Here is a 27,497-nt window from a genome sequence, read left to right on the forward strand (position 1 = left end):
ACATGCGGCCCATCTCCCTCACGTCCTGTGCGGGGAAAGTTATGGAGCGCATGGTTCTTCGCCGGCTGCAGAAGCACCTCGAAGAAACAGATCAGATGCCGGAGACGATGTACGGCTTCAGACATCATCTCAGCACCCAGGACGTGATGGTCCAACTCCACGAGCTGGTCGTCAAGCAGGCAACGAGGCACGCGCCGCGCGGGATACTCGCCCTCGACCTGAAAGGAGCGTTTGACAACGTGTCCCACGCAAGCGTGTTGCAGAATCTGAACAAGACCAGGTGCGGCCGCAAGACATTCGGCTACATAAAAGATTTTCTGTCAAACCGAACGGCGACCATCAGTATAGGGGACGAGAAGTCGGACCCTGTCGAGCTCGGCGATAGGGGCACCCCTCAGGGGTCGGTCTTGTCGCCCCTGCTCTTCAATCTGGCCCTCCTGCCCCTGCCCGATCTACTCAAGCAAATCGAAGGCGTGGACCACGCGTTCTACGCCGACGACATTACGGTGTGGACGGCCCGAGCCGGGTCCGATGCCTGGGTGGAGGAAGCCTTGCAGCGGGCGGCAACGACCGTGCACGAGTACGCCAAGTCGTGCGGACTGAGCTGCGCTCCCCAGAAATCTGAGCTGCTCATGATCCAACCGGGGAAACCTCAGAAGGAGCCGCTGCCGAACGTGACCATCACCATCGACGGAACGGCCATCAGGCCAACTCAGCAGATTCGGATTCTCGGCCTACTACTTCAGAGCGACGGGAAGGCACACGCCGCCGTCAAAAAGATCAAGACTACATCCGAACAGATACTCAGTATGATTCGGAGGGTATCTAACCGAAACCGAGGCCTGAAAGAGGACGATACCATGCGCCTGGTACGCGCTTTCGTCGTGTCGCGGGTTACCTACTCCGCCCCGTATCTCCAGCTGACGAAGGCGAATAGGGACACCCTAAACACGATGCTTCGCAAGGCAACGAAGCAAGCACTCGGCATTCCCATATACTCGTCCACGCAAAGACTGCTAGACATGGGCGTCCACAACACGGTGGAGGAGCTCATCGAAGCCCACCTTTCGAATCAGAGAATCCGGCTCAGTCACACGGAGCACGGACGAGCCGTCCTACGCAAGATAGGTTGGCAGATCGAGCCAGTACCCATCAAGGCAGCCCTTCCGGAAGACTGGAAGATGAGCATTCTGACCAAACCCCTTCCCCGGAACATGACGCCAGGCAAGGACGACGAGAGGCGAACCGCGCGGGCAAAAGCAATGGCCCGGAAGCTGGAAGAGAACCCCAGGGTCCTCTACGCGGACGCCTCGCTCCGAAAACACAGCGACCGTGCAGCGGCGGTAGTTACGTCCAGAGACCGGCTGATCGTCAGCGCGTTCCTGAAGACAACAGACCCCGCAGTTGCCGAGGAAGTGGCCGTGGCCCTGGCACTCACACAGCCATGCGTGCACACCGTGGTCACCGACTCAATGACAGCGTACGGAAGCTTCCGCAGGGGGGTAATCTCTTCCGCGGCCCGAGCCATTCTGTCCAAGTGCAAGCCACCGGGAAGAGCCATAAAGCTCGTGTGGGTCCCGGCTCACTCGCGGGTAGCAGGCAACACCATCGCCGACTACCATGCCCGAGAAATGTCAATCCGGGCCGAGAACGAGCCGGAAGAGCTACCGCACCCGGTTACCAGCTTTCGGGACATTACCCGGATGTACCGAGAGGAGAGGCGCAGACTGCCGGAGCCGCACCCCAAACTGACTAGGCAGCAACAGACGATCCTGCGTCGAGCGCAGGCGGGATCGCTTGCGCATCCCGTACTGATGAACCTCATGTACCCTGCGGAACACGATACGCTCTGTCCGTTTTGCAAAAGAGAGAGGGGCACCCTGCCACACATCTTGACAGAGTGTACAAAACTCAAGACCCCCCCTCCTTCCCTTCCCCACAACACCCCCAATCCCCAACCCCTTGAGCGATGGGAGACCTTGTTGACCAGCCCCGCCCTGCCGACTCAGCTCGCACTGACAGACAGGGGGAGCTGCTGGGAACATATGGGTCCCGTAACTAGGGAACCACCCCGTCTGGTGCCAGCGCGCACCACCGATTTCTTGGGCTCAGTAAAAGTTGATTCCTCCTCCTCCTCAGAGCATAATCGTAGTGTGATGTGAACTGCAGAAGATATGGAATAAAGCGATATTGTACGGGGCCGTCGGTGTCTTTTTGCAGCGGATGCCATTAAAGGGACACTGAAGTGAATTTGTCAAACTCCCGTTTTTGCTTGCACTGCGTAGACTGGCTCAAATTAGCACACTTTTTATCGTTTATCCGGTTGACAAATCCGTAATTATTTTACAAAGCGCGAAAGAAGAAAAACTACCATGCGCGGTTTGCGGCGGCCGCCCCAACTAAGGCTGTGACGTTGGGAGGAGGGGCGCCGTGATTGGACGATGCCCAAGGTTAGCAATCAAACAAGTTTCGGTTTCGGTTCTGTAAAACACAATCAATGGCGTTGTTGGATGGGCATTCTCAATATCTCAGTAATCATCGTACCGTGCTTCTGCCATGTTGTCGGCTGTAAAATGCACAAGATAAGCCTCCTAGGACGGCTTGTAGTCGTAGCATTCACTAGCCGAGACCTACGCAGTGCATGAACGCCCTCCGCGTACCCGCAGACGCCCAAATGTCATGCGCTTTTCCCCCATATTTGGAGCTTTCCTCCCTCATGCCTCTATCGTAAAAAGCGTGTTCGTACCAGGCCAAGGGTCTGTTCATTCTGGCCTGTGCCCACTGCCTGCAAGCAGTCGGTGCTTATGGCAACAGCACACCAACGAGAACTCGCTAGCGCGCCAGTGCCAGCCTGCGCGCGTTTTGTGAACTAGTTCGTGGAGCCATGAACGTTGCGGGCCAAAAAAAGGTGAACTCAATAAATAAAACATCGGCGGAAAACGAAAAAGTTAACTTACAGAAAAAAAAAAGCACGTTCCCGCGGGGATTCGAACTCCTGACTTGCAAAACACTCGCGGGGGCATATCCAGCGCCCCGAACAACTCCGCCACGGAGCTTTTTTTTTTTTTTTTTTTTTTTTTATTGCCTGTTTTGACATTTGTACAGCACATCACACATCATGTCATGTAATGATCTGTCAACCCTACTTGGCTGACTACTTGGCTTTAAAACTTTCTAAGACACACTAAATCGTCAAGCACAGGCAACCACTCAGGGGGATCATCCTCAGCACGAAACACTTCTCGTATATACTGTACGCTTTCAATGAAATTTTCCCTGACAGGCCGGGAATTTATATCCGCATTCCTCACCGCCATTCTCGTCTTCCATATACTATGAAGGCTGAGAAGCATGATCAAATCGTACGGCACACCGCCCTCATTTTTTACAGGTAAGAACCGAATTCCACGCGGCGTTATGGGCAAGTCTTTCTTTAACGTACGTTGGAGGACGTCTCAGTGGAACACTGGGTCCCAACAGTCGATGAAGACGTGATTAATAGTTTCCGGCTTTTTGCACAGTCTGCAGTCGGTTGTCCACGGCACAAAAATACCTCTTTCTGCTAACCAAGTATCTACGGGAAGGGTTTCACTGTGTAGTTTAAAGAAAAAGGACTTCATTGCAGGCTTCACAGGCATACTTTTAACCCTCCTTAAAACATCAAGCCCTGTGCCCTCACCGTATAACGACCTATACAGTGGCACAGGTAAACAAACATCAACTAAATCTTTGTACAGGCGCTTCCTGGAAACACTACACAGGTAGTCGAAAGAAAATCGTACCTTCAAAAATTGAACAGACAGAGCCACTTCACGCAAATATCCTTTCACCCCCCTGCACACAATATCACTTGAAGACACAACAAAGTCAGGCAGCACATTTTTCAACCGCACTTGAATTACAGTGCGCAAGAAGGCGTCTTTTTGATCCCGCACAAAACAAAACCTTGCGACAACTTGTCGTAAAAATAAATGACAAAGACCAAGACCCCCCTTTTTGACTGGGCGAAAAATGTTAGAGCGACTGGTTCTTTCCCAGCTGGAAGACCAAATAAAGACCGCAAATACTCTGTGGATTTTTTGGACATTAGCACGTGACATACACAACACTTGCAGCACGTACCAAACTTTGGCTAACAAAAAAAGGTTGCAGATAGTGGCACGGGCAAACATAGAAAAATTGCGCCCTTGCCAGTTTCTGGTTTTGTCTCTCAACTTTTCGGTTTCGTTAGTCCAGTAGTCTCGGCTATCCCTATAATGATCCAGAGGCACCCCTAGATATTTTGTTGGTGCCGTGGTCCATTGTATACATTCAAAAACGGCGGGGGTTGAGCACCAGTTCCCGTGCCACAATCCCGAACATTTATCCCAGTTAATTGCAGCCCCAGATTTTTCACAAAAGGACTTAACCACCTTAACTGCTTCGCTTATGCTCTTTTGATCGCGACAGAAAACCGCTATATCATCTGCGTATGCGAGCAGTTTTACTTCAGTGTTCTGTAATGCAAACCCCCGTATTCGTTCATGCTTGATTATTTTTAAACAGAAAGGCTCGAGATACAGCGCAAAAAGAAGAGGCGATAACGGACAACCTTGCCTGACCGAACAACCAACATTTATACTTTCACTTAAATTTTTGTTAACGATTATGCTCGCCTTGCATCCGGCATACGCCATCTTTATACCATTCAAGATAACAGACCCAACATTCGTGTATTCTAAGATTCTGAAGAGTATGTCATGGGACACCCGGTCAAAAGCCTTCTCAAGGTCGAGTTGCACCATCGCCACACGACCTGAGAAGGCATCACAGCACTCTAACACACTTCTGGCGACGTGCACATTGGTACTTATCGTGCGATGCTTAATACCGCAAGTTTGATGTGGTCCTACCAAAAACTGAATTACGTTTTGCAACCGTCTAGCTAGGACTTTCATGTAAATTTTGTAGTCAACGTTGGCTAGACTAATTGGCCTATACGCCTTTACGGACAGCAGTTTTACTGCATCTTCACACTTCGGTATCAAGATGATGTGTGTCTCCTTAAAAGACTGCGGGAGAACATGTAGTTTGTAAGCCTCTAACAATACTTCATATAAAGATACAGCTACTTCCCTTTTGAAAGCCTTGTAAAATTCCGCGCTTAACCCGTCTGGCCCGGGTGACTTACAGGTGTTCAGATCATCTATTGCATTTTCTAATTCCCACACACTAATTGGTGCTTCCATTATTTCACAAAGCTCTGGTTCTAATTTGGGCATAAGCGATAAAAATTCATCAGCAAAGCCATCGTTCATTGGAATGTGCCTGTCTAACAGCTCAGTGTAATACTCGACGAACGCCCGCTCAATCGTTTCTTTTTGGGCCGTAACACTATTTTTGTACCGTATTTCCCTGATTTCGTTTTTCTGCGCGTAACGTTTTTCATCAGACAACGCACGCTTTGTAGGCATTTCACCGAACCACATCTTATCTGCTCGTGCTCGCACGATAGCTCCCCTATAACGCTCAGTATCGATGACTTCTAGTTTATTTTTTGTGTCTCTTATTTCTTGCTTAAACTCGCCGGCGTTTGCGCTTTCTTCTAACAATAGAGTCCTTAACTGTTGGCGGAGTTCTTGTTCCTTCTCTCTTTTCTGTTTATTGATAATTGTGCTTCTTTCGACTGCACCTATTTTAACTTGTTCTTTAAAAAGGTCCCACTTGACTCCCCAGCTCGTCTGTGTATCACTGTGCATATTAGTAAACAGTTCACTTACCCTAGCTGTAAAAGGTTCATCTTTAAGTACCCGGCTATTTAATTTCCACAACTTCCAATTCCATTTCGTGGCTTTCTGTTTGTTTCCCAGGCAGAAAGCCACAAGGCAATGATCGCTGTAGGACAAGGCCTCGACCTTATAACTGTCACACAGTGGCACAAGTTCACTTGATATGTACACTCTATCCAGCCTCGCGTGACTGGCACCTTGAAAATGTGTAAACCAGATTTGATCTCTAGTCGTACAGAGAGCTACGTCATCCAAACAATATTTTGAAGTTATGCCCATTAAGCATTCGGCGCTTTTATCTCTAACCCGCTCGTGGGCTGCTCTGTCCTCTGCCATGCACACACAGTTGAAATCCCCAAGCAAGATAACAGCCCTTTCGCACTCAAGGTGCTTACTAATAGTTTGGAAAAAAGTCTCCCGCTCACCCTGTCTGTTCGGTGCATAAATACATATAACTCTCCATTCAATATCGCAAAATGAAAAGTCGCAATACACATAGCGGCCACTCGAATCAGCTACAACGGTCTGTTCAACAATCCCTACTGATCGCCTGATAAAAAGGGCACACCCAGCCGATTTTCCCACGGCGTGCGAGACACACACATTAAAATTTGCTCTAAAAGGTTGCAACATGCGGTCTGTCATTTCCTGGCTTTCCACTTTAGTTTCTTGCACCGCAATTATATCCAGTTCTCGGTCCGCGAACAGCCTACCAAGCTGGCATTGCTTCCGTCTCTCTGCCAGGCCTCGCACATTAACCGTGGCAACGTTAATTGCAGCTTCTAAGCGTACAGCCATTTGGAAAAACTAGACCGCATGCCGCTCACCTCAGACATATGACAAACGCGCGAGTGTGCGTCCGCTAGCGTAGGTCAGTGCGGCATGAGGCGTTCGCCCCGCGTTCTTGGGCACACATAAATCTCGTCACGAGGGGGGCTTTGGCGGCCTCCTCTCTCCGACTTGAATGTTCGTCTTCGGTTCAGGACGCTTTTTCCTCGCTGTGGGCCCAGTCGAGGCACTACCCACCAGGTTCTTCGCGTCAGCGTCCGCAGCACTGTCCTCACGTGGCCGCTTGGCCGCGAGCTCATTGAATGCACCATCCTTCCCACGAGTGGCGGCGTCCTCGGCGTCCATGGAGGCGTCGTTTGGGTAGCCGTCGTCAATACTTGGCAGCGGGGTATCTTGCGGTTGCACCTCCGGCGCCTGAGCTGCCGCTGTTTCTTCCGTGCCCGTCGTCCCCTCAATAGCACTACCTTCGTCAATGTCCCCTTCTTCTGCTGGTGTGTCCGTGTCCGCCGGAATCGGTGTATGTTCCTCATCCAGGCCCTTGACAACCTCCTCCGCCTCCGCTTCGTCCATTATGTGCTTCCAACGCTCTTCTGTTGCTCCGGGTCCGGTGGCCGCCGCATACGTTTTCACGCAATTGGCGCCATCATGTCCGAAACGCCGGCAGACGTTGCACTTGGGAACGCGACACTCCCTCCGAATGTGCCCAGTCTTTTGACACCGTAGGCACAGCGGTGGTCTTCCCGGCACGGCGACGAGAGCGAGCTCGGTTCCGATACGCAGCTGGTGCGGCAAATCGTCCCTTGCAACTCCCCCTTTCAGCCGGAGAACAACAATGCGTGTCATGGTGCTGAAATTCGCACACCCTGTCGCACGCCACTTTTCTTTCGTCACTTCAACCACAGTTCCGTACGGCGCGAACGCTTCCTTTATCTGATCGTCGGGAACATTGTGCAGGACCCAGTGAAGCTTGACGCGGACGTCTTGCTGGCACGGGTCAATTACCAGGCACCTGTGGCCCTTGACGGTGATTTCTTTCTTCGCGAGCACTTTCTTCTTCCCTTCTTCGCTCGTAAAGGTGACTGCCCAGATATGATTCATCTGGTAGGTGCCGAGGGCAGCAATGTCGGCGAGCACAGCGTCTTGCGCTAACGCGTCTCGAAAGTCTTCAACTCGGTACGGTCGAGCCCTTACGTCTCCATGCAGAAAAATGGTGTTAAAAACAACAGACCCGGTTGGCAGGGGAGGCAGAACAACAGAGTAATCCTGGGCATCTTCAGCATTCCTGTTTCCGCGGCGAGACTGGGCCGCAAACGCCGCTCCGACGGAGCTCATGATTCCGCTTCCGCACGCTGCGGTGACCGGAAGTGGAATCTGGCTCCGCTGGCCATGCTAATATAGGGTATATATTGTACAACCGGATTACACTTTTATTTAGTTTTGGCATTTCAAGCAGCGTAGGTGACTATTTGTTGTACTACGCTCGTGCAGTAAGCGTCGCCCGAGTTTCCACAGTAGCTCACGTCTAGCAATTGCATTTCGTAGACGTAAAAGCGTTCGCAGATGCGTAGTCGTGCTGCTGACCGCTGTGCACTCTTGCTCCGTGCCGCTGTGCTTGTTCGCCCAGCGCAAAAAAGTGCTCTCCGCGCCCTAGTTTTACGCTGTACGGTAAAAATATCAGTTGATTTTATTTCCTTAGTACCTATATTGACTTCGCTGACTCTTCTCCCGCCTTCAAGAGGCCTTATATTTTCCTACTGGCGTACCAGTCAGCGAAGCGTCGCATGTGGGCTTGTGCAGCTAGCGCTTGTGTGAAGCGACCTTGACTTGGAGCTAGATACAGTGTACAAACAAACCAAGTAAAGAAAGGCTCATTCTTCCATTCACAAACGTGTCCTGGCTTTGTTTCAACTAAGCGAACGAATTGCGACGACCCGTCGACGGCCGGCAGACGAAACGCTCGGCCGACTGACTCTGTCTGAAGGCCGGGGAGCCGTGCAGTAGCGCAGCCAGCCAATTGCCAGCTCATCCCCTCCTGACGTCACACGAAAACGCCACAGAAAATGGGCGAGCGTAAAGAGAGGAGGACAGCATTTTCGAATTAGTTTTTCTACTAAATAAAATCGCGTAAACGCGCCTAGAGTGGTCGAAACATGGCCTGGGGACTCCGGACTACAATTTGCTCTAGTAATCCCGCAATGTTTATATATCACTTCAGTGTCCCTTTAAGCAAAAATTTGAAAGGCTAGCGTTGCGCAATATGCGGTTTGTAGGCAGGTGCACGATGTACGAAGGAAAAGACAACTACTTATTCTAAGCTAATAGACGGAAGCCCAGTTGTGACTTTATGTCCCTTTTTCTTGGTGTGCGGGTACGGGTACCACGCAAATTGTTTCTGCTCCTTGCATTCCTTATTTTTAAATCCCGTATATTGTTACGTAAACTGCACTTACATATGTACGGTGAACAAACCATTCCTGCAAGACAAAAACTTGCATCTCACAATCTTTCTTTCCCTCCCTTTACTGAAATGCGCTTTCTGGAGTACCTGTCGTCTTTTTTTTTTTGTATTTTCATTCTTTTTAGTGAATCAGCAGGGGACAAATTTTGGTTGCTCTGAACGACTTCATTCATTTCGGGGGAAAAATTCTCGACGTCTACCTGCGCGACGTTCTTCGAGTTTGTAATTTATTGCCCTAGCTGGCTATAAAATTCCCGGACCCGCGCCTTGAATGACGCGATACTTTGAGTCTCAAACGACCACGGAATGTTTCGTCCCCCTCCCATCGAAGCGCCGTTTCTTCGCATGCTCGCATTATGTTCCGGCAGTGGAGGACTGTAAATCATGTTCCTCTCTCCTGCTAAAAGTTTATTGAGGAACCGACAAGGCTCACACGCCACCTAAATATATCAATCTATAGTTTCTACGGGTTCACCGAACACGCACGCGCACAAATGCACGCGTCAGGAAATACGGCGCGCGTATACCCAAACAATGCGCTTATAAATGGTAACTGTAAGACGCCTGTTTCCAGGCCTCTCAGTGTTCACATTTTCACCGTTCACAGAGGCATGTGACGAGTCCATCAATTTACCGCCCATTCGCATTCCAAAGGCCAATTGTTCCCCTCAGTCAACTGCACACTATGCAATGAAAGAACACTTGTGGCACGAGCATTATTTATTAAGCAAGAACCTTTACCATAAACAACACCGAGCTGCGTCAGCCGTATGCGCGCTGAACTTCAAGGTGACTAGATAACTCTTTTACAGCAGCTATTAACGCGCCTTTTTTAAAAAAGTAATGACCTTTCAATGTAAGTATGGTGTACTCTCTGATGCCTGTTCGGATGAAACGGGAAACCAAGTCATGCTCCTTTTTGTGGATGCCGGTCCAAACAATGGAAGTTTGAAATATTGAATAGCACAAATTGAAAAGAGGCAGACCTTTCTCGTCGAAGGTTTGCCACGGCTTTGGTTTACACGGCTTGGCTCTGGCTCTGTCCCACGGGCGGTGCGAGGCTTCGTTGGCGCTGCTGGCAGTTAACCTTTGATTGTGAGCTTCAGACGTGTCTTAAATTACTTGCGCCGCTCTTCTATGGCTGCAACAAAAACAGCCAAACCAGCAGCAGCAGCAACAACGACGACCGTAGCAACTAGGAGATTGGAACGACCCAGCGAAACCAATCACGTGGTCAGACGCCTATTAAAGACGAGAGCCCTTTTTGGGGCCACTTAAACGGGAAAATTTGTCTGTCTATTCCTCGACTATGACAATTAATTAAATTACAACAAATTTTTGACCGAGAAGTTTAACTAACAAAACTTTTCCAACACACTAAACCTGAAAACATGCTCCATACTTGTCGATATAATTAAGCCAAAAAGAAACTATTAGACGAATTTGAGGCAACAAATTAAGAAAACAGTAGTATTTCTAGTGTTCTTCTAATTAAACATGCATGAATGCTTGATTTCTGCGATAGCAAATAAAAATACGCAATGAAACCGATGTTTTTACCCCCAAAATACAAAATGCGCTCCCCCCCCCCCCCTTACACGTCGTGGCGGCATTCCAAGAAGTCCAACTGTAATGAAAGGTTAAAGTAGATGGAGCACGAACAACCACACACAGAAAAAATACTGTGGATTATTCCTCTGTCATAGGAATCGGTAAAACACGAAAGCGGAATGTGCAGTGAAATCTGCAGCTAAGCATGATTTGCGGGTCGGCGCCTGTCTTGTGGGTGTGCTTGGTGAGCTGCGTCCTGCTGGGGGGTCGCTTCGGCAAAAATTTACTCGTGTTGTTTCCGTGACGGGTATGACGTCAGTGAAATCTTGGGGTACCGCGGCATAAAACACTTTCATGTTAAAATATAAAACCGAAAACGAACAACTCCAAGTATAACGTACTCTTCAGTACTGAAGCTTGCTTCCCCACAAGACGACCCTTTGTGCAGGGCTGCATCCTTTACAGGCCGCTTGCTTCATTGTACTGGCGTCAGTTCCGTGACGGATATGACGTCATGGAAATTTTCGTGTATCTCGGAATGAAACATTTTCGTATTAAAATTAATTGACTTGAGCGTTCTTATTGCGAGAAGAGCGAGACAGGAAGGCAAGAGAATGAGAGGTGGGCGGGAAAGAGGAGAAGGCTATACACATCGCCTGTGCGGCAGAAGACTATCGTCTTTCGACGACAGTTGCAGCGAAGTGAGCAGATATGCAGCCAATTTTTAACGCGATAGCGTTATTAGGCCCATTTTTCGATTTCTCCAAGGCTGCTAGCCGTCCGTTACAGCTGTATTCATCAAGTATCAGTGGAAATACGTCCCGCTGCCACCCAGAAGCTACGGCTGAGGCAGCTACACTCGAGGGCTGGCCTGAATCTGGAATATGGCGCAGGGGCAACTAAAGCGTGAAAAAAATGGTCTCGAATCCACGCGGTGAAAGTGGTTCGAAAGCAAAGGTTTAAAGGACCATCACAACAACTGCCCATACGGCGTCACTTGAATTCACACTAGTGGTTCTACATGGAGTGAAGCCAGAGATTCTACCAGCCGTTACCTGGAATTCGCGGGGGTGCCATCTTGAACGCAGCAGCGGCGTTGGCCACGGCCGGCGGACGCCATCGCTGTAGCCCGGCCGTGGGTCGGCAGAGAGGAAACGGAGAGGAGCGTCTTTCGAAGGGTGAGACAGCGGAACCTAGCCATCCTGATGCGCCAGCTCGGGGCTAAACCACCGCGTGACACAAGCGCAGACACCGAAACAATTCGGCATGTGAGCTTAGTGATTCCTATTTATACCGATTTAAACTAGTTAGCAAGTTTGAGAATTACGAGAAAGCTGAGGGAACTTTTATAATCGCAATTCATCAGAACAAAATGCTACTGTCGTCTTTTGTAATACCTCTTAAAACACAACCGAATCGGTATTCACCAATTTAGATAATGGAGTCCCATTCGTGGCAAGCAGTGCGCAAAAGGTAGCTTTTCTATATCGGCCAGATGTCTGTATGTGGTTTATACATTTTGTTTTCCCGCCCTGCAAACCAATCCTTAACGTCTATTAACCCCGACTGGTGCGGGCTACCCAGGAGGTGCTGTCGAACAAGTTAATCAAGCCGTGCGAAGGTAGCGCGTAATGCACGCGAAGCAGCGCCAAAACAGGCCCAATACAACCGTCGCTGAAGCAGACGACAAAGCCGTACCGCCGACGCCGCCGCTGTCGAGCAGGCACTTCCCCGCGGGGAACGCGCGGAAAATTCGCCACACCATCTACAGTGTGCTCCGTGAGTGAAACCCTCCCCCCTCCTCCCCCCCGCCATCGCCTCCACCACGTTGGGAGTTTGTTGTCCGGCAGGCCACGAAAGAACCGTTGGCTGGTAGAGCTAGAAAGCTTTGCTTTAAAAAGAACGACGATGGTAAGGCAGAGACGACGAGTGGTCATTCATTTTCAGAAGGTGCGGCGCCTGCGCAGTGAAGTTTGTTCAACGCCCAGACGATGGTAGCATACTGGACCGACATGGTCGCCAGCCGTGCCCGCTACTGACGCCATCACACCAAAGCGTCTTTTCCCCAGAAGATGAAAGCATATGAATTTCCGGTAATTCGCGTGTCAACGCTACGCCTGAGCTAGGAGGCGCGTCGTAGTGGAAGGCTCTGGAATAATTTAGACCACCTGAGGATCTTTAACGTGCTCCAGAATCTCGACGAACGGGTCGAACAGTTTCCTGCTTCTATCATGAAAACGGCCGCCGCGACTGGGAATCGAACCAACGTCCTTGGGATTAGCAGCGCAACGCTTTACCCACTGAGCCACGCCGGCGTGTTTTTCACTGGAACTGATGCCGGCACCAACAGTGGGTCACAAGGAGGAAAAGGATTAACGCCAGGCATCACGAAAGCCACTGATCAACATCAACGAACTAGAAAAAAACCAAGTCTATAGGGTCCAATCACATGAATTTGCGAACTAGCTTTCAATATTACCGTGGTTCTGTCTGCATTGCAAGCTCCGTTCGGCTAACGGCGGAGGGCGCAACGCGGCCAAGTTAAAAGTCAGCCTAAAATTGGCACTGATGTCCTCCCAGAGAACAGTCACATAGGAATGCTCGGCGTGGCTCTAGAGCCAAGCGACAGCGCCACACTTACGATCGCCAAAAGAGAGGAAATCTTTAACCAATGGCCACATTATAAAACGAATAACCAAGAGAAGCGCAGGCAAGAAAGAAGAAATGGTAAGGCTCACTCAGCCCCTGATCATGAGTCTGATATTGCAGGGCCTACTGTACCACAAATTTAGCCGCACCGAAAAAAAAAATAACAAAAAAATCACCATCGTCAGGACACCATATCAGGCGGTCCTTAACCTCGCAGTTTTGACCTTGAGACGAACGGACAACCGGTGGACCACCAGGGTAAAAGAATGCACAGCCCGAGACGAGTCTAGAAGAAGGGGAATGGCATTAGCTCGATGGAGGGATGAAGTAATAACATTAGGAGGCGAAGAATAGACTCGGCCAGCACTGGACAAGAGCGGTGAAGGTCAATGGGAGAGGTCTTCGTCCGGCAGTCGACCTAAATAGGATGTTGGTGATGATAAAGACGAATAGGCACTAAAATTGTCTGTTGATAACGCTTTTGAAGAAATCACAAAAACCAGTCTCCTAGCACCAAGAGACCGGCTGGGAAAACAAAAACAGGTCGGGCCGTCGTAAAAGAAACGACAGCACGTTACGATAGACATTCACTGATCCAGCGACTATATAAAACTCGCCTCTAACCTACGAAAGAACAGGCGATATGGCAAGATCAAGTTCATTTGAGGTAAGTTCCAAAATCATGAGACCACAGCATACACCGACTCCAGAATGTACGAAAGTACGAGGCAATAATTGTCCTAGTTGACTGCATGGCTCATATACGCGTATAGGAACAGAGAAACGGAAGTTGAAGACATTCTCTTTGCAGTCCGACTAGCGGAAGTATCGAATAGATCCATAAACATCATCACAGATTTTCAAATAGCATTAGGCGTTGCGCTGCGCGGGTTCGTTTCCCGGCCGCGGCGGCCGCTTTTCTGATGGAGGCTAAAAGCAAAAACACCCGTGTGTACGAGATTTCGGTGCACGCTAAAGATATCCAGGTGGTCAAGATTAATCCGGAGTCTTCCACTCCGGCGCGCCTCATCGCCTGCGTTGCGTCGGCGCGTTAAACCTTACAATCAATCATCTATTCCTTTTATGAAATAAACTTGCAAAACACGCACAAAAAATAAAACATGTAAACTTGCTAATGCTGTAGAGCTCATGCGCAAAAGCTCACGGTAATGTAAGGACTACGTACGTGGTTGTTTACTCCGCAGTGTAGGGACATATGGGGTAGTTCGATAGGATCATCAGTATGTCGGTTCGTTGACACCGAAACTCGAGCGCATAAACATTCCCCATTGGCTTCAAGTTTTTCAAAATCCTGCCATTCTTCGCGGGTTAGTGTGACGTCACAGCGACCGTATCGGGGCTGTTGGCCGGATTCCTTTCACTTCCAGCGATAAAATAGGTCGGTAGCGGCCTCTAAGAACAGCGAAACAAAGCAAAATGGAGAACTAAATAATTCGGCGGACATCCCACCGTGCGAAAATGGTTGTCCAGCGAAGCTGTGTGCGTTGGGTGCGTCCCCGGCAATGTGAGTCTGGCTTTAGTGCCTGCGGTCATGTGAACCAGAATCTGTCGAACCATAAACTGTCGCGCAAGTTGCAGCTCGATACCCCACACCCGCATCGCCATATTTGAGTGAGAGGCTAGGAAGATTTTTGCTTGTTTGTTTTTATTTAATTTTTTTTGTTATTTTTACGGCAGCCGAGCATCGAGTCTAATGTGCCCTGTATTCTTGCCTTGTGGTTTCAGCTGAGGCATGTAATACGCACTATGACAAATTATTCTGTCGTATTGTTGAGTTGATAACAGCATAGGTCTTGCGTATTACACGCCGAAACTTCATTCTCATTCAAAAATAATTGTCGCGGAGCAGCTGGGATTCCCTTTAAAGCACGTGGAGCTCTGGCTTGTTCCGCAGTGAGGACGTGTGTTTTTTTTTTTCAAAACATTCGAAGTGTTCTGTTTTCGAAACTGCCCGCTAAAAACTCGCAATGACAATCCTGCAATGAAAAAACTGGCAACTGACAATCCTGCATTAATGCAACGTGAATGTGAAAATATAAACGTGAACACCGTGCTCTGCATTTTCAGTCCCCCAATTCCAATTGAAGCCCTGTCTCAAAAGTTGGGCTGGAACGGGGGCCATCGCAGCATTAGTTTTACTTTAATTCTTTATATATATCTATTTTTTATTTTTTATAACGTTTTTTTTGTTTCCAGAAATGGTTTCGTATCCGGTAGATAGATCACTTACGCAACGAGAGTGGGAAAGAGAAATATACGTGGAGGCCGAAAGATAGAGCCAGAGAGAAAAGAGAATTTATAAAACAAAGGTCACGTGACACACACACACACAGAGATAGACCGGGAGAAATAAATCTATCAGCGGAGACTGCCCATATGCCAGTCAATATCAGTAATGTAGCTGCGTCGGCGGGAAGCTTTGAAAATGGGCGGAAAAACCCTCGACTTATGAGACAGCTTAGAGCACGCCGCCTCGTGCATCATCACAGGCGGCTGCTTTTATCGGGTCGACCCACTGAGAATGTGTCAAAGGTTTCCTGATGACTGCGCTTGTGCGGCAATATCGACACGAGCTGCGCACACTCGAGCGCACTCGCAGAACGCGGCACGTTCGGTGCCTACGCGTTCACACCGGATTTAACTTCCAGCGCACGTTTAGGAATCACAGGTGGTCTAAATTAACGATTCAATAAGGCACTCCTTACAAGCTAAGGTCAGCTTTAGAAAGCAGACTTTGGAAAGCAAGGTTGATCACGCACGCACGCACGCACGCACGCACGCACGCGCACGCGCACGCGCACGCGCACGCGCGCACACACACACACACACACACACACACACACACACACACACACACACACACACACACACACACACACACACACACACACACACACACACACACACACACACACACACACACACACACACACACACACACACACACACACACACACACACACACACACACACACACACACACGCAAATAAGGTTTCTTTTTGCTATTACAGCGTCGTAAATTTTGTAAGGGTTCAAATGAAGCAACAAGGAAGCAGCTTCCGCGCAAATTTTACAAGTGTTCAGGATTTTTAAATCTTTTCAAGAAAGTATCCCGAATTCGGGTGACCGTTAAATGGAACACCTGATACAACGATATGACGTCATACAGCGCGCACAAAATAGGCACTGGCCTATTACACCGGAAGCCGCCCGTTATATAAGCGTGACTCCCACCGCAACTTTGCAGCAGTCCTAGGCTAAGCCCACTGATTTAAAGCTAATCCCATATGGCTAATTATTATGTAATAACGTGTTAAATGATGTACGAGAACCCCATTGTCACAACATCTGATTTTCGCATTTTAATTCAGTAAAGCTTGATGTCGGGCTAGTTGGTGTAACATGATTTTGAACGTACGTGACGCTTGCTGTGAACACAAAGACTTGCACGAGAAAGTCTACGTTTTTTTTTTTTCTCGTGCAAGTCTTTGTGTTCACAGCAAGCGCAACGTACCTTCGAAATTCGCATTTTAATAATTAACTAAACTTAACTGGGGCATCCTGTATACAGTTGCAGCAGCTAACAAAAGGAGAACAATAAGCAGAGATATACGTATGTGGAAGATGATGCATATTATTGAGAGTGTGAGAGATATTCTCAGTGCAAAAATTATTTTTATATTCGAATAGTACGCACTGTCAGTCTGCTACTCCCGTCCCTATACGGCCGAGAACGATACGGAAGTCGCATATGACTCCGCTTCACCAAAATTAATGCGGTTCCACGATCCCCCGCACGCTGTGGTCTCTTCACAGCAGGAAACCGAGGGCGCTCGCTCGCAAGGGCCCGGGCACTCCGTCGAGGTCGTTTGGGATAACCGTGCCATAAACCCTGCACGGCCCATTGGCTCCTTCCTTCCCGCGGTCCCGGAACACTGTTCTGGCCGTCCTTACGAGCCCATCTACGAGGAGGGTGGGGGTTCTTCTGCGGAATGGCGATACTAATTCCCCCGTACGCGCCACTGGCGCGTCCTGAACCCTTCCGCTCTCCCGACCACCATTCGGCGAGCACTTGTGTACGCGGTCGTAACTTGTCCCACCTATATGTACTTAATGCCACTGCGAAAGCGAAAACAACGCAGTCTCTCTGCGTGTAACTTCCGTGGTTTCCGCGGCTGGGAGTGGGGATCCTTCCGCACGTCGTTTCCGGCTGTCGTCCTCGACCACTTCCACTCGGCAGGGGGCGCTACGGTGGAGTCAATTACCGGCCGAGACACGGCGCCTCTTTCGCCATCATCGTGGGTGCGAACGATTGGCTCGGTGTTCGAGGGCGCCGGCCCCCGGCTGGCCTGCTCAACAGGTCGGCTCAACCGGTCCCCCACTCACGGCTGTCCTGCTGGCGCTGACGTCGCTTCTGTTTTTGACGTCCCCCAACTGGCGCGGCAGGAGGGAAGCCAGTGACCGAGAAGCCGAGATTGTCCATGTGACGGACTGCTGTTGCCCAGAGTGCGATTCGATAAAACAGTGCTATTTGGGTACTTTAAAGAAAAAAATACATCAATCGTTAAGCCATGGTTTTGCAGTATTCTTGTTTTTTTACCGAGATGGAAAACTAGAAGTGAGACGACTACGCGTCAAAATCGACTGCAAGAAATAATTAAAGTTTATGGGGAAGAAAAGTGATGGAATATCCCGATTGGTCTTTGAGATACAGAAGTCTGCGTGGCTACACCATACCCCAGCGGAAGGCTAATGATTTCCCAAATGAAAGCGGGTTGCTTTGAAGCGAACGAGTTAATTGACGGGCCGACAAGTTCGTACACTTCTTTTCAGCGGCGCGTTCAATTTTGAGTTATTTGTGTCCCTCCTGTTAGCCAGGTGAAAAGTGATGTAGTGCTTTTAGCAATGTATACAAGTACACGCCCTTTCTTTGGGTGTTTTCATTGCCTTTTCCGATCTCGGCACAGCGGCGGCGACAGCGTCGCCGTTGAAACACCTCTGGAACCTCCTCTATACTAATTACTGAGACCTGTTGCTCATACCTGCCGAGCCACTGAAATACATTGGAGTTCCCGGGCTTCGTCTGGAAACCCTTTTGGAGGCCTCGGATTTGCCCTCAGACAGTGTTGTTATTCACGAATAACCGTTACGACCTGCAGAAACGCAAGCACGCCGGCAAGCGGGCATGCCGGCCGGTAAAAATAACCGCTCGCATTTACGGCTGTCACATTTCTTCATGGCACTGGACTTGACATTCTTGATCGTGAGAGTGTTTCGCCTGATTGTGGGTGTCCGTGTCGCGTGTGAGTCTGTTTTCTTGTGTTTTATGGGCGAAGCCCTTTAGCAGCTGGGACTGTTGGCGTCTCCTGCCATCGTCAAAATCGTCGTCTCATGCAGTCACGGTACTAAAACAACGGGGCACTCGTTTACGCCTCGCGCTAGAAATCTTCGTGCTTCGAAGACAAGACACTTACAGTAAACCTATATATCTCTAATCCCAACGGTTTCATCTCCGTTGGCAAAAACGCCAAGGCGCCAAGAATACATTTATACACTGCATGCTTCGCCCCTCCCCAGGTTTCACGTTAGTGGAGATGGCACAGGATTTTTAAGTTATGTCGTTAGCCATAAATATGAGTACGCTGACATTTTACTACGCTGTGCAAACGGCCTACGAGTCATAATATTGCTGTGGGCTTCAATTAGCGTACTCCTTTTCAAAACATTCCTAGCACGTTAGCGTGTCACCATCCTTGGTAGGCGTTGAAAAACAATTGAGCGCCTGAACAGGTAAAATACCGGTCATAAAATTTTGAGACTGCAATTCGGTTCCTGCCAGCGACTCTGGCTTACTAGGCTGCATGGCTACTTGAAATGTGTTGATTTTAATTGTTGATCGATTAATAGTATTTACATATTTGATTAGATCGTTTTATCTAGCCTCTGCCTGTCCCCTTTAGTTCCGGTGTGTATGGTCAACGCCGGTCTTTTAGACTCCTGAGGCGTATAATACTTTCCCATAAGAGAAGTTGAATGCCTCCATTCTGCTTCTGGTGAAGTAAAAATAAAAGAAGAAAGAATAAAGCATGCGTGTTGGGGATCACAGGTTTGACATAATGACTAAAGACCACGTGGCTACAAACTATAAATACAGCTTGTGCAGCTGGAAGTTCTTCCGTTCTGTGCAGTATGGGCTGCGTAGAAGCTAGCCCTCGTTGCTGACGTGGTCGACAGTTTTCACGGCACACATGGCATAACGTCAAAGCACGCGTGCATTAACTTGGCTAGCCGTGCCGAATTATATCACCTAAGGCTTTTCTTTTCCAGCGTAAGCTACACTGGCCGAGGTTGAGAAGTTTCGCGTGTGCCGTGAAGGGCCGTTACGCGCAAGCGCGAGAGACACTGGCTTGGCTTGGCTTGGCTTGGATTGGATTGGATTGGATTTGGATTGGATTGGATTGGATTTGGATTGGATTGGATTAAAGTGTATTGTGTTGGATTGTGTCGCGTCGTAGCACCGCCAGACGCACTGCCGCCGGCGCGTGCCCAGGTTATAGTGAACTAGAATACACTATACCCATGTGTGCGCCTCAATTGCGCAGTAGCCAAGTCTGACGCAGCACCGGAGCCGCTTCATAGCCGTTTCGCGTGGCTCGTGAAGAGCCGTGCTGAGCATGCGCGAGGAGCACTGACTGGACAGGACTTGACTGGACTGGACTGGACTGGACTGGACTGGATTAGACGGAATTGGACTGGACCAGTGGACTGGACTGGATTGCTGAACCTTAGCTCACGCTACGTATATCCTGGCATAGCAGAGCTAAGCCACTACTAATTTTTTCTTACCCGCCCAGGTGCGAATATGCCGGGCACCTTCCGATTGGGGCGGCCAATCCAGCATCTTGAACAACCGGGGCAGTACCAGGTTCCATTCCGGCTTGTGACGGGTGCTCTACGCCAACTTCGGTTTGGCGCACTGGCGCCGAGCGCGAAACACAAACCCTGCTCTCGAACATGTCGATGGTGCCCACATAGCAAAGCAGACCAAATTAAACATCGCCGCTCTCGCTGTTTATCAGTGAGTTGGTGTTGAATTTATTGAGGTTGACCATGCTTTTTCAAACGCCTCGCAACGCTGATTAGGAGATGAGCTTTTAGAATGGAACATTTTTTAATGCTTGCAGTGAATACTCAGTGGCTAAATAAGCTGTGGTAGTAAATTACTAGCACCGCCTCCATTCTTCGTTAAGAGTTACATGCACCACTAAGTAGAAACAAAAAATAATCCTTGCTAGTCCCGACGTGCCTGCAGCGACATAACTTCAGAGTCAAATCCGCTGACCGACACAGCGGCTGTCCGGAAGGAATAAGATTCTGGTTAGGCGCGAAATAGGGACATATTATGAACGAGAGTCCATCGAACGAATGTTTTCATTTTCCTCAACTCTCACCGGTACCACAGATCTGAACGATTGAAGCATCGGAGCTACGAACCGCAAGTTCGCGTTTACTTTACTTGTGCACAGACGTGGAAACCACATTTCGGGATGTAACGTGTCGGCGGCAGCCTGCACCAGCCTACCGGGTCTCCTGCCGCTGCTTATCGCCGGAGTGGGCAAGCAAGATAGCGCTGCGGAGGCGGACCCTGGGGTGAGCAGCAACCAAACATTCAGAACCTTGCATTTGGACGTGGGTCGCTGCTGCCCGCTGCGCCAGTTGCTTCTACTTTTTTTCCTTCTTTTGCGACGCCGCTGCCGCTAGCTGCCTGTGCGGCCTGTGCCCCTGGGCGCTCGGGATGTCTGCGCGCGGACTGCAGGCCGGACATTGATTCGCCGTCCAGCGTCCAGTAATCGATATCGGCTCCAGCAGCCGCTTTCCTGCTGGACGCGTGCCGTCTCTCACTGCGTGCCACTTTTTCCCCCGCGGGTGTTGTTGCTGCTGCTATACCCACTCGCTTTGTATGTCGTTGTTGTCTGCATTTGGTTCTCTTCTTTTGAGATAGGCGCCTACAAGCGCACACCTGCGCTCGTCCTGCCACTTCACTTTCTCCGTCCCGTACGTGTGCGCAGTTTGCCGCTTTAAGATGAAAAAAAAAATGGTAACACGTTTCAGGGGGCCGTATACCTTAACTTAGCTCAAATTAACTTCGGCAAGACAGTTGTACTGTCATTCAGTAAGAGTCCTCACTCCTCCAATTTCAGTTATGTGTCTATAACGATACAACTCTGCAAATGGTCACAGAATACAAGTACTTAAATCACAATTACCCCGAACCTGTGTTGGTCATGGCACATCGATTACATCTGCAATAAAGCATTAAAAATGCTACGTTGCCTCCACCGCACACTAATCAGCACTCCCAAAGACACTAAATTAATGCTATACAAGTATCTTTCCCCACTGCTTCACGAAAATGCCTCAACAGGCTGGAGCCCTGACAAGCAAACGGAAATCAATCAAATTGAGGTGATTCAAAAGAAAGCTGTACGATTTATTTTGCGCCGCTATGACCGTTATTTTTCCCCGCCTTCTCTTTGAATTTCGCGCCACTCTCAGAGCGCAGGCGCCTCGAGGCTCTTAAATTTATGCACTGCATCATTAATGGCTCCCGTCGCCTTCTTCAGAATGACCTTATAATTTTCGCCGAACCACGTACAACTAGAAGAAGCCAATTCAAATCAAACCTATTGCACCAACTCGCAACAACTCGTTCAAATACACCTTTTTTTGGCACGTGTTATATAGGAATAGCACCTACTTCCCCACTCCACCCACTCTAAGGCGAAGAAATAATGGATTTCCTCGCCCTAATACGCATCTAGGCGGCCCTGCCGATACTATTTGTGTTCATTATAATCAAAACTTGAATTGTTTTTTCTTGTGTTTTTGTAGAACGATTTCGGTGTACGCTGTTCCCAGTTTTTCTTTTTCATATTCGCTGTTTGTCACCGACGATGTTCTGGCTATATGCCTTATCTACCCCACCCCTGCAGTATCCCCATGGGTCTCGACTCTGTTCAAATAAACAAATAAATTGATGCCTGTGAAAAGAAACTCCCACTAGTTACATAATCCAGTCTAGCATTGACAAAGGAGACAAACGAGCACTCACTACGCGTATTTTCCCATTATTGAGTACGCTTCGCATCGTAGCAACATTCGGATGGATCCGTATAGTTTGCTCCAATCATTACATTGAAAAGGCTATACAGGCCTTGGGTTTTCTGTTACTTTTCGAGGTAAACATTGGCACGCGTTCGGAACCAGCACCCATTAATGAATACCGATTACCTCAGCGGGCATTATTTACAGTCCCCTGTGGTCGCTCGTATTTAATTGGTTCCAATCTTACCACATCCCAAAAATTTAGATCTCAACACGCTTCACCACTCGGCGTGTTCACCGCATCACAAGGTATTACAGTCGAACCTCGCTATAATGAAGCAGTATCGGAAGAGTAATTTTGTTCCTTATATCCGATATTCGTTGTAACAGTAGAGCTAAAAATTGGTTGAAACCAATCGGTAATCTGGGTCCGTCAGAAATCCTTGATACAAAAACAATTATTTTAATATTCCAACCTACTATAAACAAGGTAACCCTTGTCTCGCTCCTCGTGGCATTTCAATCTGAATGGACCAGGACATGAAACGGGAAATTACAACAGAACAAAGTTCATTTGGCAAAACAAGCCTGCGCTCCTATTTTTTCGTGGAAGGATGGGATCTTTGTCTGGTGTATATATTCACAGCACCAACAGGATGAGGTTTTCCACAGTGTCCACGAACAAAGGGGCCTTTTCTACTTCTGCAGTTTCGGAAACCGAGAGTTTTTCCAAGTAGTTTCTCAGCCTACTAGTAAAAAATTTCTTCATTATATCCGATAGTGCGCGCGGCAGTCACAGTTTCACTTTCGTTGTAAAATAATCAGTGTCATTTAAATAAAGCGTGACAAACCAAACTTCGTGTTTAGTTCGCCATAGCGTATAATTCGCTATAATAGTGTTCGTTATTACGAGGTTCAACTCTACCGCAAAAAACAAAAAAACATCTAATTTTAGACGTAGTGTTAGTAAACTTCCAGAGATCCTGTCAGTGGAATGGCCGCACCAGGCTATCTGTAACCATTGGGGTTTCAACTAAACTAAAGCGTCAGCAAGAAACACAATCGTAAACTTAACTGCGGCGCTACGCTAGTTATTGCCGCGACAGGTTATGCGCTGGCTGTGAATTTTTAGTTGGGCCACTGGAATTTTTCCTGCTTCACTGCGAAAGAAAAATTAGGAGACTGTTTATTTCGCTGTCCGTATTGCGCTGTTTTATACCCCCTAGTGACAGCAGCTGAATGCCCAGAGTCAATGGCATACATTGTGGCTCAAGTATAAATGTCAAATCGGACGCGTACACACATACCGTCTCGCTTGCATACATGCAACGAGGGCGAATAATTTATCAATAGCAAGGCGGCTACACTTATTCCCTTTCGAAACGCGCGCTTAAAATGGTTGCTGTCAAACCTTTTTGGTACGAAAGCAATATTAGCCTAGCTGTGCGTGTTTCACAAGAAATTCGTGAGGCATGTGTCGTGGACATCCTTTCCTGAAGCTCCCGCATTTTCCAGTTCGTAACTCGCATGCGCAAAGATTGATGCACCGTAGAGAGAGAAAGAGAGAGAAACCGAAGCGGGTTTGCGACCGCCGACGTCAGGGCTGACATCACGCTCTGAAGAATTGCGCTTTTAACCATCAAACGCTACCGGAAGTTTGCCGTACAATGATAATGACGCTGCTTGGCCCACCACTAAACTCAGCTTGATGGTAGAGTTACGTTAAGTCTGAACATAGTGCGTCAGGCCTAACATCGCGTTTTGAGACCCCACATGGTCTACCCCTACCAAATGAAAATAAAATGGCTTAGGTTTAACTCTTCTGAGCCTACGTATCACGATCGAAGGCAGACTATGCAGTGTTTCGCAAAAGTTTGTCTTTGCTAGAGATTTCGCAGCCTGTCTTTATATCAACTGGATAACTGATTCAGCCTTTATTTTTCGCTAAACGGTACGCGCAGGCAGTCTAACCGGCCCGCCATCGATGGCGAGACCGAGGGACCAAGTGGCGCCGAAGCAGCCATTAAACACTCGCCTAGTCACGTGGCTCGCTTGCGTTGGAGAGCATGCACAGACAGCCCAACCGGCGCTGAGCGACCGAGCGCAGGGTTTGTTGTTGTTGTTATTGTTGTTGCAAGGTTTAAAATAGAAAGGAAGGCCTGTGGCCAGCGGGGAAGGAAGGGTAAGAAGATAAGGGGGGTTCATCCTTGTGGAGGTTGTCTTTTAAAAAATGATGTACACCGCGGCTACATCGCCTGCAGCGACAATGTCTCAGAGGGGAAGCAACCATTTCGCCTCGCCAAGTCACGTGGTACACCTCAGCGGCCAGCCTCCGTGCGAGCGAAGCGATAAGAAAACAAGGCGCAGCTTGCTCGCCGGCGCCTGAAGGTGGCTTGCGACGCGACGAACCACCTTGAAAGATTTAACGTGGTAAAGGTTTCGTTCTAGAAGTACTCCTTGTACGTCCAGCTGAGAATAGTGGTGGACGTCGTAAGACCTCAAAGGGAAACGTTACGTCCACGCACCCTCGTATACGCGACAGTTGTGGCTGTCATTTTGACGAAGTGATACATGGTCACATACTATCAGGTATTCGCAGCAGGGTATTGCACAACCCTTTATTAGCAGGGGTGCTCACATTTAAGTTGGAATCAATGCGGTTGCCTTTGATGGGTCAGCGGTGCAACCAAATTCATGGGGAGATGGGCGAATCGTTCGAAGCGGGCGTTAGTCTTAGCGTTTAAAGATTGGCGTTTAAATTACACCACTCGTGCTTAGATGTTGGTCGAAGGGTTCCAGGGGCAGTACACACATCACACGTTCCGCTGCTGCCCTCGATGAGTAATCTGCAACAACAAAATACACAGCGCAGTTGTGGCACATGCGTCAGTTTACGCTACGTGTCAGCGCACTAATTTTCTACAGTTTCTGCTATATTGCGCATTACAGTATGGTGGCAATGCTTACTTTAGAGATGCAGTTGTTGGGACAATGAGATGCGGCAGTCCCACCAATCAATCTGATGTTATTCCGATTCCAAGAATACTTTGTTTTCTGGCTTCTTTTGTATGTGTTTGAGATCCCCCAGACAGAAAGTGGTATTGTACAGAAAGAACTACCTAAAAACCTGTGGTTGATTCCTCTGTCATAGGAATCGGTAAAACACGAAAGTGAAATGTGCACCGAAATCTGCAGCTGAGCATGGTTTGAGGGTCGGCGGCTGTCTTGTGTGTGTGCTCGGCGAGCAACGTCCTGCTGGTGGGTCGCTTCTCCAAAGGTGCACTGGCGTCATTTATGTGACGGATATGACGTAAGTGAAATCTCGGTGTATACCGACATTAAACACTTTAGTGTTAAAATATAAAACACGAAAACGAACAACCCAGAGTATAACGTACTCTTCAGTACTAAAGGTTGCTTCCCTACAAGACGACCCTGTGTGCAGGGGTGTACCCTTTACAGGCCGCTTGCTTCGTTGTACTGGCGTCACTTCCGTGACGGATATGACATGAGTGAAATCTTCGTTAATACCGGAATAAAACACTTTCGTGTTAAAAACAACAGCTGCCTTGTTGAATACCTGAAACATATGCCATTTACCATTTTTGGGAACTTGCCACAAGACCGGAGAGGGCAATCCTTCCGTTGTTAAGACCCGTTTTCTGCAGCTAGCGTGACATCATAACGGGCCTCCACTGAGAAACCGTGATGATTCATAGACTAAAATGTAAAAATAAAAGAAAGCGCTCTTTCAGCCAGCCAGGCCGGGATGTCGCATGTTACAACGTTCGACAGGGGCGATTGTACGCCTCGCGAACCTCCGCTGCTGGCAAAACTTCCAGTGCAACGTGCACGCTGGCGGCCTTTCCCGGCTCCCGCACACGTGTTCAGCCAGCAGTGGCGAGTAGCCGCCGGTGGTGGCAGATAGATGGACGTCAGCGTCGCGTTAGATCGCTCCCGTTTGCTTTATTTACGCCGCCTCCCAGAGGCCCGGGAGCGAGGGAAGGGGGCGGCTACAGGCAGAAAACACGCGGCCGGCGTTTGTCCCGACGGAGACCGGAAATCGGACTGCGGCTCCCTTCCCTGCCTGCTTCCGAGTCGGCCATTCACTTCCGGCGGGCGAGCGAGATGTCGCTGCCGCTGCAGCCAGTGAAGCCGGGGGCGCATTTCGGGGCCTCTTCGGTGCATTTGGTGTCCCTCTCTCTATCTCCCCACCACTCTCTCCGCGATATCGCTTCCACCAATTCTTTTTTTTTTTCGAACGTCAGCTGTAGAAAGCCCCATGCAGCAAATCTTTTTCCAAAAGCAGTTCGACAAAGCGCGTCTATTACTGGCCGCCTGTGCAGTTCCGTGCAGTGTTGTGAAGGCAGTGGCTCATCATAGGGCGATTTGGCAAGAAAAGGCGACGTTCCATAGCCTGTTTCAGAGTACCCGGAAGATACATTCAGTGATACATACAATGTTACATGCAATGTTACAAAGATACATACAATGTTCCAATGTACCCGAAAAGATGCATTGTTGAGACAACCGAGAGTAGAACTCCGTGCCTAATCTCGACCCGCATCAGGCGCTCGTCCCCACTTGCGTCTCTGCTGTCATAGTGCTGCACAGAATAAGCGCGAAGGCGTGAAGTGTACAAGTCGTTTCGGTTGTTTACGCTTCCTGCGGCTGTCTAGGGCGCGCTTGTTTGCTTGCTCGCTGTTGTGGCCCAGCGAGCACGCGGTTGCAAACCGATTACACGAACCGGCGAAAAGCGACGGGTCGTTTCACACTTGCAATTCGAGCCTCTGACTTCGAACTCTCTTGGTGCGCGGCGAAAAAAAAAGGTGCAACGATGGCGTGTCTTCTTGATGATTTTATGTTGCATAGTCTGTCACACTCGCTATCGTGCATGCACTTCAGGTGTTCCAGCTTAGGTTCCGCGTCCGACGTTCTTGCCTAATATCCCCAATCCCATTATTCCATCAATCCCGACCCAAGTTGTTATTCGCCCAAGAGAACTCAACCTTGCGGAAGTCAGCCCCATAGAATTGTTGTTCCTCCTTGTTCATCACTACAGCTCTGGTCGCCATATCCATGGCGCGGAAAGCTCGCACCGAACCGGGTCAACGCATTGCAAATATCGGCACACCCAGCCGAACAGCTTTCAACA

General features: G+C 49.1%; 1 protein-coding gene across 1 annotated transcript; it reads right to left on the reverse strand.

Annotated features, from left to right (window-relative positions):
* Positions 1–6,692: 6,692 nt before the first annotated feature.
* On the reverse strand, positions 6,693–7,925 carry LOC144168179 (uncharacterized). The gene has a single exon (XM_077697214.1). It carries the CDS (start codon positions 7,887–7,889, stop codon positions 6,693–6,695), a length of 1,197 nt encoding a protein of 398 aa, XP_077553340.1. The 5' UTR covers positions 7,890–7,925.
* Positions 7,926–27,497: the final 19,572 nt, after the last annotated feature.

Source organism: Haemaphysalis longicornis, unplaced genomic scaffold (assembly GCF_048455015.1).
Source record: "Haemaphysalis longicornis isolate Haplotype H1 unplaced genomic scaffold, Haemaphysalis longicornis Haplotype H1 scaffold_2, whole genome shotgun sequence".
Lineage (NCBI taxonomy): Eukaryota > Metazoa > Arthropoda > Arachnida > Ixodida > Ixodidae > Haemaphysalis > Haemaphysalis longicornis.

What these genes read in the sequence shown, in the direction of transcription:
- LOC144168179 (XM_077697214.1), bottom strand. Translation starts at nt 7,889, where the DNA reads ATGAGCTCCGTCGGAGCGGCGTTTGCGGCCCAGTCTCGCCGCGGAAAC.